This window comes from Balaenoptera physalus (genome assembly GCF_965194825.1).
Source record: "Balaenoptera physalus genome assembly, chromosome: 12".
In the NCBI taxonomy this organism is placed as follows: domain Eukaryota; kingdom Metazoa; phylum Chordata; class Mammalia; order Artiodactyla; family Balaenopteridae; genus Balaenoptera; species Balaenoptera physalus.
Window position 1 is genome coordinate 16,968,314 of NC_138897.1, and position 13,378 is coordinate 16,981,691.

The 13,378-nt window shown below is 45.9% G+C and overlaps 1 protein-coding gene across 24 annotated transcripts in view; it reads right to left on the reverse strand.

Moving 5' to 3' along the window:
• The window catches only part of NEDD4L (NEDD4 like E3 ubiquitin protein ligase), a 338,860-nt gene that overhangs the window by 8,209 nt on the left and 317,273 nt on the right, over positions 1 to 13,378 (reverse strand). For all 24 annotated transcript variants that reach the window (XM_082417940.1, XM_082417938.1, XM_082417934.1 and 21 more), the window contains 6 exons: positions 9,510 to 9,583; positions 7,282 to 7,342; positions 5,718 to 5,777; positions 4,120 to 4,227; positions 2,205 to 2,301; positions 1,350 to 1,422 (listed from right to left, as the gene is read on the reverse strand). In XM_082417940.1, coding sequence (XP_082274066.1) covers positions 1,350 to 1,422; positions 2,205 to 2,301; positions 4,120 to 4,227; positions 5,718 to 5,777; positions 7,282 to 7,342; positions 9,510 to 9,583 — 473 coding nt within the window. The remainder of the gene's footprint in view (positions 1 to 1,349; positions 1,423 to 2,204; positions 2,302 to 4,119; positions 4,228 to 5,717; positions 5,778 to 7,281; positions 7,343 to 9,509; positions 9,584 to 13,378) is intronic.

Here is a 13,378-nt window from a genome sequence, read left to right on the forward strand (position 1 = left end):
CGGGGTCACGAGGAAGCTTCCCAAGAGCCCACAGGAACGCTAACTGTGTACTTCAGGCTGCCACCAAGGTTAAGGGTCTGACCCACACAGGACAGCCATGCCCAGGGATGCAGCTCTTCCTCCAGCTGAGTTTGGGAGCTCTGCCCCCCCATCCCGCCATTGCTGGGGCTCGGTTCGGTGCTGGCTGCCTTTCAGATGAAGGCTACTGAGCCCAGAAAGCTACCCTGACTGATATCGTTTGGAATAAAAGCTCCACGGCCAAAACATCCTACCCCCAAGAATAAAGGCAGAGGATCAAGGGAGACCGGCTGCTCTGGCGATCGGCCAGTTTCAGCGCGAGTCAGCCTGCTCTCCCGGTGCCAACGGGCAGGGACCACATCCATCCCGCTCAGAGTCCTACAAATGGTATAAATGGGCAAAAACGTGCTTTCCGGTGAGGCGAGGGAGTCGAAGCAAAAGGCCTTTCACAGCCCACTTTCCACAAAAGCACTTTGATGAGACCTCTCTCCTAGTTGCGCCAGGCAGCAACAGGACGGCCCAGCGGCTCCGGCAGCCCCAGTTCCCGTGGGAAAGGAGGATGCCGGGTGCTGACCATCCACAGGGCTCCCCCTCCACCTGCTTCCTAAGAGCAAGAAATCCAATCCTGTGGGGTGACCAACCCCGGGGACGCGGGAGCCGGAGTGGCAGGAGCTCCCTGAGAGCTCCTGAGGTCGCCTCTGTGCTGGGTTTCACGAAACTCCTTGGGGTTCCCCTACAGGAAGGCCTCCTTCCGGCCCTGCACCCGGAGGCCTTCTGAGCACAGCCGTGCCCCGCACGTGCCTCCCTGAGCAGGGGTCCTTGGTTGGACCTCTGACACTCCTCTGGCCACACACACGTTACTAAATCTCAAAGATTTATGGGTTCTGGATGGCCATGGAAGGCGTTTTAAAAACCTGTTGCCAAAGGGAATTTCATCCATGGTTCTAAACCATTTAAGGTTGGGGTAAAAACTCAATCTGTTCAGAGGCTGGGAGCGGTCGTATCCACATAGGGAGAATATATAGTGAAAGCTCTGCTTCCCAGAATAATTAGGGAAGGACGGGGTTTGGAGGAGGAACTCCCCACAGGAAGCAGGAAGGGGGATTTAACCCTTCACATATCAAAAAGACCGGGCCCATTCAAATCTTGGGTGGCTTAATTTCATCAGCATCACTGCACGATCTATATTTTCACCTGTATCACTGACAGTTCATACTCTAAACGCTGAATGGTCAGGGAAAGTAGCACTCTAGCCTGTAGCCCAGCATCATACTCAGCTAAGTGTTTTAAAATACTGTCTGTCAACAACTGTGTGGTTTTCCGTCACTCACCATGTGTGAGCTCTGGGCAGTTTTTCAGGACTTCCCCATTGCTCTATTGTAAACAGCTGAGGACCATTGGAACCTAGACAAAAAAAAAAAGGAAGAAAAAGAAATGCTAAGAGTGCTCAAGGCAGTAGAACAAGACGAAGGAGGGGCTGAAGGAAAGGGAGGGGTGGGCAGGGCGGGCCTGGGGGTGAGCCTTGGGACACCCTCTGTGGCTGTGATGTCACAGTCAGTATTTAACAACGGGGGACGCAAAGGGTCTGCACGACCTCAGGACACAGACTCTGTGTCGCCATCAGAATGGAATCGCACCAAGCTGAACAGAGCCGACACAATAACGTAACGATGTGCAGACAACCATGGCCTTGCAACCCAACCCTGGAAGTTTAAATTTCAAACTACTTCTGGGGGAAAAACTGAAACGTGATGACCTTTAATATGTAGAGCAGAGAGTGATTTTTTTCATCTATAGTAAGCCCTGAAGAATTCTGCCTCGTGGAGGGGAGGAGTGCTTTCAAGGTTCAGTTTACAACCACATGGAGGATTCTGCAAAATCTAGTTGTTTTTTGAAGATATACCAAAAAACAAAACAAAAGAGAAAGAAAAAAGAGAAGACCAACCTTATGGCTCTCTGTATAAAAACAAAAATCAAAAACAACCCCCTGCTTTTATATACAGGTAACTGCACAGACAGCTGAGGTGACGGCACGCTGCCCCATCTCTTTCCGTGATGTATGTCTGTTGGGTCCAGGCGAAACCCACATGGCCAGAAGCCCGGAAGGCAGAGTCTTCTGGGGCCACAGCGGATGCCTGGGTAGAGACTCACGGTGGGAGGATGAAGTCTAATGGTACCCTGCTCACCGTAAAGTTCGGCAAATCCATTCATAGGGACTCGGGACGTCCCTGTGACAAACTGGAGTAACCGGATACGCTTTTCAGCGTCCATCAGCAGCACAGCCTACGAACGGAGGCAGAAGGTCATTACGCTCATGTAACACGAGGCACGTCTGCTGCAGTGCAGACGGGCAAAACTTCATCTTATTTATAGTGCAGTGGGAGACCTAGACAGTTGACTCTGCAAACTTTTTATTTTAATTTTTTTTTTTATGGCCATCACAATACTGGCCTCTGCAACCTCAGACTGAGTGATCACAATGTCTCTTTCTTCTTCTGCCAACTGGTCAAAATAAGTGGTTAAAAAAAAGCACACTTGGGACTTCCCTGGTGGCACAGTGGTTAAGAATCTGCCTGCTAATGCAGGGGACACAGGTTCAATCCCTGGTCCGGGAAGATCCCACATGCCGCGGAGCAACTAAGCCCATGTGTCACAACTACTGAGCCTGCGCTCTGGAGCCCGCGAACCACAACTGCTGAAGCCCGCGTGCCACAACTACTGAAGCCCGCGTGCCACAACTACTGAAGCCCGCGCGCCTAGAGCCCGTGCTCCACAACAAGAGAAGCCATCGCAATGAGAAGCCCACGCACCGCAACGAAGAGGAGCCCCTGTTCGCTGCAGCTAGAGAAAAGCCCCGCACAGCAAGGAAGACCCAACACAGCCAAAAATAAATTAAAAAAAAAAAAAAAAAAAAGCACACTCGTTGATGGCACTGAGCTCATGTTTCTGTATGTGAGGCTTGCTGGTCCCCCTGGGCCAGTTAGAAATACACACAGTTTGAGAGGGGGAACCCAGGTTATGAGGCAGGATATTTGACTGTAGCTAAATTCTCTAAAGACAACATTTTAGAAAAAGAAAGAAAAACAGAGGCCAGGCTAGGCTTCTGAAATAATCTGTGTATCTTACATATCTGAATTATTCTAAGAATCGAGTTGGCTTCACTGGTAAAGTTACTTGAACTGATATTTTAAAAAATATATCCAAAATCAAGGCTGAGCGAAAGTTGGACTAAGATTTTAGGATTTGAAGATTCTGCTTTCTTCCTTTTCTCTCTGTTTCTCTGCTGCACTTGAAATATTATTAACAATAGATATTTAGAAATTAAGACAAGGTCAACGATTTCTTATTTCTGTAAGTAAATAATCAGCACTTTTTCCCTGTAATTGTTCTTTCAGTTTATTGTCCTCCTTTGGACCCGCTCGTTACTATTTCACTTCTCTTCTACGATGAACAGGATGTAAACACTGGTCTTTAGAGAGTCAATCAGATTTCATTTGCATCTTTGATTGAAAGATGTAAAGATCAAAATGTTTGTTGGAATTAACAAAAGAAGTTGGAAAAACGGTTTTTTAAACCAACATGGCATCTTGGAAAAGTCAGCCCCAAAGCATGCTTTTGCCCTGAGAAGCCTCCCATTCTTATTCACACTCTGGAGGACTAGTTCCTATTCTTTTTTTTTTTTTTTAATTAATTTATTTATTTATGCTTGCATTGGGTCTTCGTTGCTGCACGCGGGCTTTTTTCTAGGATTCATAGCATGTGGGATCTTCCCGGACCAGGGATCGAACCCGTGACCCCTGCATTAGCAGGTGGATTCTTAACCACTGCGCCACCAGGGAAGCCTAGTTCCAATTCTTGAAGCCTTTCAGGATCATCCTACTCAATGGTTTCCTCAAACAAAAGCACTTTAATAGGTGGTCGAGGAAGACAGTGTAGCCTGTTCAAGACAGCCATCCACCACAGTTACAGAAAAGCAGCGGTGAGGGCTGCTTCTGGCTCGGCGGGCCTCTTCTCTCCCCCAGGAGGCCAGGTACCAACACGGACCCAAATCCAGCAGCAAGGCCGCGGGAAGGCAGCACAGGATGCGGCCTCTGGCCTTACCTTCCAGAACCACTGAATCACAGGGTGGTTCGGGCAGTAGCCGTTCTTGTAAATAGAATGCTGTCGCCAGTCGTTCACATCCACGTCGCCAAGGCCGCACATCAGCAACTGGGAGGGAGAGGGACCAGAGGTAAACAGGGCACATCGTGAAAGCCGAAGAAGTACACCGGAGGAAAGGCCTTTTCTCAATGCCAGCATCACGTCACGTGCAAAAGCAAGATAAGCCAGCGACCCATAAAAACAAATGAAGGGGAATACGTGTTCCACATCCTACCTGCCTCTGCAGATCAGAGACTGAGAGGTAACGAGGGGGCCCCGACTCTAAAGCTTGTACAGGCCACCACGTTTCATACTGGAAATTAGAAGTCGCAATCAATCACCTTCCCCGCCCCTCGAACCTCAGCTCGGTGCTCATGGATTTTCGTATGCTCCATTTACGTCTGCTCTTTCATTACTCTGACTGTTTCCACTTCTGAGAGGTTATCTGTCTCAACAGTTGAAAATACCTCCCCACCCACAATAGAATTAGTGCTTTATGACAGCAAGAACTCATCTTCCCAGACCGATGCACCAGGTAAGGGCAATCACCTCCCCTGCCTGGTGGCCCACGGCTGCAGCCCTGTCCTAGCGCTATAATTGCTCCTCTGACTTACCGGTCTTGGGTCCACTTTTCTTATTACCTAACCCTCCGTAGGGCAGGTTTCCTGTGGACAAATGAATGATATTCCCGCAGAGGCGCCGGCGTACAGTGGAAAAAGAACTAATCCAGAGGCCTGAAAACCGGGTTCATAGGCCTGACTGTGACGAGACCCTGTGAGGTCATTAACCTCTCCCTGCCTCAGTCTCCCCACCTGCCAAACAAAGGGCTTCCTCTACATGACGTCTGTGACGTCATCTATCTGGACGTTTCCATTTTAAGGTAAAAGAACAAAAGCCAGTCTACGGGAGACAAGTCATTGGACAAATGGCCAGAGTCCTGTCAATAGTCTCTCAACAGACAAAGCCTTCCTCCTTCTGTTTCTCTCAACATAAAGGCGGAGAGACTCCTTTGCTTTTCAGATTCCGAGTTCTCATCTACACCGACACAAAGGAGCTGGCACAAGCTGACACGAAACCACCTCCTGCGACTGCCTTCTGGCCTCTGCCGCGCTTTCACTCCGCAGCACAGACCACTTCAATTTCACGGAGAGCCCTGCTCTACAGCCCCTCAGGGACACTCACGCTCACCTCCTGGCCGAGTCCCCATTCGGCTGCCACGGTGGGTGCGTGCAGGACCGGGGTCCTCAGCCAGCCCCACCTTGGGAGCAGGGTGCTACCACCCCAACTGGCTGCTGCCACTCCAGCTCAGCGGGCCTCTCCCTGTCTGCTGCGTCCCTGATCTGCCCTCTCCCGGGCAAGGAAGCTACGGGTGACTACTTCTGCTATGCCCTGGTCCCTGATCGGCAAACAAGCAAGCCCCTAAGAGACCCGCCGTAGAATTCACCTAAGCTTACTCGCTAGGACATTACGGATCAGAGAATACTAAAATACCAAGTTGGGAAGTAATGAGATACTTTTAAAAAAAAATCTGCTTTACACAAAATGTTTACAGTACAAACCTCCAGTTCATTTTCATCAAAAATTTTAATCAAATCAATAGGAAGCAGTTCCGTGAATCCCTGAAAGATAAAAAGAAAAGCACTTTCAACACCTTTTTCCTTGAAAGGGACAAATTTTACAGGATAAACAAGCTTATTTTGGTTAGCCAGGAAAAATACATTGTTCACTGATGATTTATATGACAGTATTCAGTAATTTTAGTTCAGCTAAAAACAGCATAGTCACAAAATAAAAATTTAAAAAGCAGTAGACTCCAGAAGACCCAGGTACTTGAGTAATTTTTGAAATGTTATAAAAATATGATTTGCTGCAGGCAGGCGGATTCCAAAAGCCACTTATGACACATCGCTGTGAGTCAGGGTGTTCTCAAAGGCACAGGCCACAGACACGCAAGCGGACCCTTTAAAAATAAGGCGCTGAAGGCAGAGATGAAATACGAGAGGAGGCGGTGTGATGGGTGCAAAGGAGCCAGGGAGCACGGACAGCCGGCCCCGGTTCCCAGGCTAGGCGCCACTAACTAGCGCAGTGATCTAGGACGGACGCTCCGTGTCGCTGGGCCTCGCGTGTGGCCAGTTTCTGAAAGTGTGATCACCTGGGGCAGGGCCGGGTAGGTCTCTCGTGTAAATACAGTATGAACCCTGCTGTTCTCCAGCGCCTCTAACTCACACGTTTCACCCTAAGTCCTGGAATTTTTCTGAGTGTTCTGCCTGGGCTGGCGCTATATTCACCATGAGCAGGTAACTGAACTGGGGTGAACTTAAGAGAGCATCGCCCAACGAGAACCCTGCATCGGTTCAGCGGAAGCTTGTGATGTGCAGCTGGGGCTTGTTCTCTTTAAGTAACTAATACCCATTATCAGGATTTAAAACGGAATTGCGCTTTGGGTCAAAGGGAGCCGTTTTTTAAAATGAGGAACCCCCCTATTCTCTGCGAGGGGCTTCCCTCCTCAGGGGCCTGGGAGCATCACTGACATTAAATACTTGCGTCTGAGAAGGAACCACTTCACACTTTAATAAGGTGAGGAATTATTCAGACAGCCACAAGGGCAGGGGATTTAAAAAAAAAAAAAAATTCGACCAATGAAGCAGAAGGCATTATCACGGAGGGATGGCGTGACTGGAAACTGTCCCGAGTCCTTGCATTTCTTAGAACCTGTCACTGCAGCAAAAGGCAGAGATGCTCCCAGCCTTCCCCGGGTACCACCAAAAACTGCGGGACGATGGTTCTAGCCTCTGTGGGAGAACCTGCCCTTCTGGATGAAGTCTGTAAAGATTTCTCTTTAAAAACAGTTAAGGCAAATTAAAAAATAAGAGCAGCAAAGCCAGAAAACACTGAACAACAGAAAACAAATGAAAAGGTGGCAGTGCAGTGGCTGAACACTCCTGCCCTGGAGACTGGAGATGGTGTGAGCAGTGCAGGCCTGACGTTCCTGCCCTGGGTCCCACACCCATGCCTGTCTCTGGGTGTGTGATCGCTTCTAACAGCCCCCCTGACCCCCAAGGAGGAGAACCGTCCTCTTTCAACCTAAAGGCACAGGCACGACTCCCGGTGAACACGACTTACCTCCAAGAAGGCGTTCATTTGTTTTTGGACCCTGTTCACAAATCTCCACTGGATGACTAGGCTGTGGGAGGAAAACGGACAGCCCTTAACCATCTTGCTCATTCATCACTGGTGTTCAGTTATTTCTCCCCAGCTGCGACTGCTGCTCGTTAAGCAGGGCAGGGAGAAAAGCTCGACGGTGGCCAAGGAGAGGGAGGTAGAGTGCTGCGGCACATGCTGCTTATTCATTGATTCTTTCGAGAATAATGAGCACATGTGGAGCCTAAAATCTCACTGAGGATTTCAAAAGAAAGACTGATTTCTTTTTTTCCCCCCAGATCAAGCCTTCATTTATCAAAGCTGCTTTATAAATGTGACTGGCTGGAGAAAAAGGGAAAATGGGGTTTGAATACATATGTATATGGGCATAATGCGTGCACACACACAAACCCACATATGTACACACCCACATTTATGTACAAACATGTACATATTTTTAAGGGGAATACCCAGTACAACGTACTTTATCATATGATATTTCATTCTAGTATTCAACGTACTGATTTTCAAGGATGACATATAATTTATCAGTATTTTACCACTAATACTTTTATACCAACGTTTGGAGGATTAATGGTAAAACCTCTTTGAGTCACAGACAGCCACTGAAACCACGTTCCCTGTGACAACATTTAGTGTACAGCAGAATTTACTGCCAGGCGAATCCACTTTGGATTCCACCTAAGGCATTCTGTCGTGAAATAGCACAAGGACCTTGCCATAAAGGGCTCTCGCTTATGAGGTGGCACCATGGCAACGGCCCTCTAGGACCAGCCTGCTGCCCACTCACTGCTCAGAATATCAGGTTTTACTGGCTGTGCTGCCATCACCAGCCCAACAGCCTACTTGCACCAGAGGATACAGGTGGCAGGGAGCAGCCGGGGATTTCTATCCTCCTTTTTGCAGTGAAGCTAGTGGAGGCGCCCCGCAATTTGAAACCTAAAAGAATTAACTGCAAAGAATGAGGCACAACATGTATCACAAGGTGCAAATACTCAGTCTTTCGAACCCAGTCACCCTGGGGTGGAGTGTTGTTAAAAATCTATTCAAAGTCTACACTTTCCGAATGAAGACAACAGTGCCCGTTAGGACGTCGTCTGCTTGCTGAGACTGTCCAAGTTCAGCACAAGCGCCAATTAAGGTGAACAGGCAAGAAATGTAGTATGCTACTTCTAGTTTTTGATTAAGCGTAGCAAGCTTTCAACTTGCAAGTGGAGAAGTCCATGCTTTGTCAGGGTCTCTAAGTAGAGATGCCAGCACTCTCCAATTCTTCCTAATTAGAAAGGAGAGTAGGTGTTTTTTTTTTTTTTTTGCAGATGCTAAGGAAGGATGCTAAGATCCTCAGCCAATTCTCTGAATTCAAGTCCTGTGATCGACTGTGATGAGAGAGGACGGAACGCAGCCTGTTGAAATGGAGTTCTGAATGCAAACAAGGAGCTCAGGCCATGGCTGTAACTCACTAGACGAGCAGAAACTAGGATCCGGGAGCCAACCACTGTTAACACCGACCTCGTCCCCGTTCGAGGGCTAGCAAGGGCAACCTGGCAATCCTTGGAAGATACCAGGACTGTGAGCTCGAAGCATACGTATATACCAAAGAGGAAAATGTAAGCTGCCCAACTGTACCTTCTGCCCAGCACAGACTCCCAGGATTACCTAACAGCTAGATTTCCAAAGGACTCAACATTCTGTCCCACCAAAGGACGCTGAGATTAAGAAAATTACAAACATCAGGAACAATTCTTCATGTTTGCATGTGCTGAATTCTCCATGTCCATTTCAACTCTTCTCCTACATTTTCATTATGGAAAAGAAGTCAGGAGACAGATGGAAGAGGTTCTCTTCGGTTGTTCCCGATTTTACCCCAACTGGCTGTTGGCACTGGTCCACTGTTGTAATTCTCAACTTTAGACGAGATGCCCACAGGCTCCCAGAGTATCTGCCAAGTTACTCAATAGTGGCCCCTTTCTCTCCTCCCACTGCTCCTCTGTATGGCAGCAACATGAAGTCAGGACACAAGTCAAACTTTGCATCCCATAATTCAGCTTCCTATTAGGCCAAGCCAGAAAAGAACTCATACTGTTTAAAAGTGTGTCCATAATCTGCACGAATTGTTCTGGCAAAAGACGGCAACCAAACATGCTGTTCAATTTAATAAAAGGAAAGGCTGTAAGTATGTGTGTACGTACTCAATGTATTCCCTTTTGTTTTCATTTGTTACCATTATTTCTGACCCATTGGGCTTCAGATCCACTTGATATGTCTGTAATTACAAAGATAAAACAACGATCACCATCATGAAGTTATTTTGCATATTATCACTGAGTAATAACGTCTTACTATAAAAGGAAGATAAGTAAAATTTATTCAGAACTCGTTCCCAGCAAATGGGCTCTGTGTCCAAGAGAATGTCTAATGAGGCTTCTAAATTGTTAAGATGCTACACACTTAAAGATGTTATCATTGAAGGCAAATTATTTTATGGTTATTTATGAGTTTTAATTATTCTTCATACATTAGCAACAATGGAGAACAACACTTTTCCCATCTGCTATTGACTTATTAAGAGATTTAATTATGTTTAACAGAAAAGACAGGATACATCCATCAAGACTGCACAGATCCAGATTTGTTGCTGAAAATTAGATTTTATAGCCATAAAAAAAAGATATGTGGAATTTCTTTCAAAGGAGCAAAACACAGGGACTTAAAAAAAGAAAGATGCTGAGAAAGTCGGGCTGGGGGATGGATTCACCTGCCACCCCTGAGAACCCCAGGCTTTGATGTGCATCCACACACCACCTCCTGGCTCATCGGCCCCGAAAGCCCCCTCCCTCAGAGCAAGCCAGGAGTGAAAAGAGCAAAGCAGCTGAACTCAAGGCACAGCCTTCTCCTCTGCCCTGAGCCGGCCCTGGCTTAACATCAAAGTGTATAAAGCAATAAGTAGCAGAAGGGAAGGGAAGGGAAGGAAGAGGCCTACTGATCTAACAAGTAAAATGTTTACTCTCATGGAAATTCCAGGGAAATAAAAAGGAAAAAAATACCACTCACAGCTCCCCTATTCAAAGGTAACCACATTTGTATTCTGGTGGGATTCCTTGTGGTCTTTTTTCCCACACCCACCCAGCTACATCTGAGAGGAGGCTGAGCCAAGCCTGAGGGAGAGCGTTCTCCAGAGTAAGCATCCAGGCTGCATCCATCACGAGGGATACAGATTCAAAACTGCAACAGATCTCCTGCTTTGGCAGAGGTCCATTTTCAGGGACCCCTCCCCAGCCCTGCCACACACGCGCAGGACAGACGGCCTCTCTGGCCTGAATATCAGATCCTGTTCCTCTCCAAACGTTTTCTCTGATGATGCACTTGATTATCGTTCCTTTTCACATGGAGACAGCTTTTTCAATCAAAGCCCACTGATCCTCTGTCTCGGCCCTTCATATTTTCTTCTTTGTCCTTTTTTTGTTATTCGGGAAGGGATCTCATTTCCCTCCCACGTGACTGAGCTCCACTTTCGACAATTCAACGTTTTACTGTCTGCAGTACGGACTTTACTTTTTTATTTTTTAACATCTTTATTGGAGTATAGTTGCTTTACAGTGTTGTGTTAGTTTCTGCTGTACAACAAAGTAAATCAGCTGTATGTATACCTATATCTCCATATCCCCTCCCTCTTGCATCTCCCTCCCACCCTCCCTATCCCACCCCTCTAGGTAGTCATAAAGCACCAAGCTGATCTCCCTGTGCTATGCAGCTGCTTCCCACTAGCTATCTATTTTACATTTGGTAGTGTATATATGTCAATACTACTCTCTCACTTCGTCCCAGCTTACCCTTCCCCCTCCCCATGTCCTCAAGTCCATTCTCTATGTCTGCGTCTTTATTCCTGTCCTGCCCCTAGGTTCTTCAGAACCATTTTTTTTTTTTTTTAGATTCCATATATATGTGTTAGCATATGATATTTGTTTTTCTCTTTCTGATGTACTTCACTCTGTATGACAGACTCTAGGTCCATCCACCTCACTACAAATAACTCAATTTCATTTCTTTTTATGGCTGAGCAATATTCCATTGTATATATGTGCCGTATCTTCTTTATCCATTCATCTGTCAATGGATACTTAGGTTGCTTCCATGTCCTGGCTATTGTAAATAGTGCTGCAATGAACATTGTGGTACATGGCTCTTTTTGAATTATGGTTTTCTCAGGGTATATGCCAGGAAGTAGGCATGGAGGGAACCTACCTCAACATAATAAAGGCCATATATGACAAACCCACCGGCAACATCGTTCTCAATGGTGAAAAACTGAAACCATTTCCTCTAAGATCAGGAGCAAGACAAGGTTGCCCACTCTCACCACTATTATTCAACATAGTTTTGGAAGTTTCAGCCACAGCAATCAGAGAAGAAAAAGAAATAAAAGAAATTCAAATCAGAAAAGACATAAAACTGTCACTGTTTGCAGATGACATGATACTATACATAGAGAATCCTAAAGATGCCACCAGAAAACTACTAGAGCTAATCAATGAATTTGGTAAAGTAGCAGGATACAAAATTAATGCACAGAAATCTCTTGTGTTCCTATACACTAACGACAAAAAATCTGAAAGAGAAATTAAGGAAATACTCCCATTTACCACTGCAACAAAAAGAATAAAATACTTAGGGATAAACCTACCTAAGGAGACAAAAGACCTGTATGCAGAAAACTATAAGACACTGATGAAAGAAAGACGATACCATGTTCTTGGATTGGAAGAATCAACATTGTGAAAATGACTATACTATCCAAAGCAATCTACAGATCCAATGGAATCCCTATCAAACTATCAATGGCATTTTTCACAGAACTAGAACAAAAATTTTCACAATTTGTATGGAAACACAAAAGACCCCGAATAGCCAAAGCAACCTTGAGAAAGAAAAACGGAGCTGGAGGAATCAGGTTCCCTGACTTCAGACTATACTACAAAGCTACAGTAATCAAGACAGCATGGTACTGGCACAAAAACAGAAATATAGATCAATGGAACAGCATAGAAAGCCCACAGATCAACCCACGCACATATGGTCAGGAGGCGAGAATATACAATGGAGAAAAGACAGCCTCTTCAATAAGTGGTGCTGGGAAAACTGGACAGCTACATGTAAAAGAATGAAATTAGAACACTCCCTAACACCATACACAAAAATATACTCAAAATTGATTAAAGACTTAAATGTAAGATGGGGCACTATACAACTCTTAGAGGAAAACATAGGAAAAACACTCTTTGACATAAATCACAGCAAGATCTTTTTTGACCCACCTCCTAGAGTAATGAAAATAAAAACAAACATAAACAAATGGGACCTAATGAAACTTAAAAGCTTTTGCACAGCAAAGGAAACCATAAACAAGACAAAAAGACAACCCTCAGAATGGGAGAAAATATTTGCAAATGCAGTATGGACTTTAATTGCTACTGTATTTTTATTCTTCTTCAAATCCTTCCTTCCCGCCGGGTGCCCCCTTCCGGCTGCTGTCTTCCATTCCATCCAGTTGCCCCCCGTGGTGACCTGCTCCTGTCCTGTGCAGGTCACGGCACTTTTTTGAAGATATTAAACAGTTCCGCTTAGGGAGTGGGATGGGAGGTCTCTTATAGTAAAACATCTTTAGTTCTTTGACAATTATTTGGAGGTCTGTAGGCAGTATTCATTTACACTTTTGTAGTCGATTATTTGTGGGTCTGTAGGCAGTATTCATTTACACTTTTGTAGTATTTTTTAATAAGACAGTTTTTCTTTTTTCCCCCCATTTATTCCTCAAAGATTGTCTTGCTGTTCCCTTCCATGATGAGATTTTTCTATCAGATCCACACCAAATGACAAGTTAATAAATCCAAGCCCGGTTCTGGATATTGAGAGGCTTTCAGTACAGTTCAGCTGTACTAGAATAGAATGTTTTCTGGGAGCTGCAATTTCCAGAGCTACTGAATGAGGGGGTCAACCATAGACGAGACAGGGTGGGGAGGGGAAAGGAGAAAAACACTTCTGGTGCCTCCAAAAGCAGCCC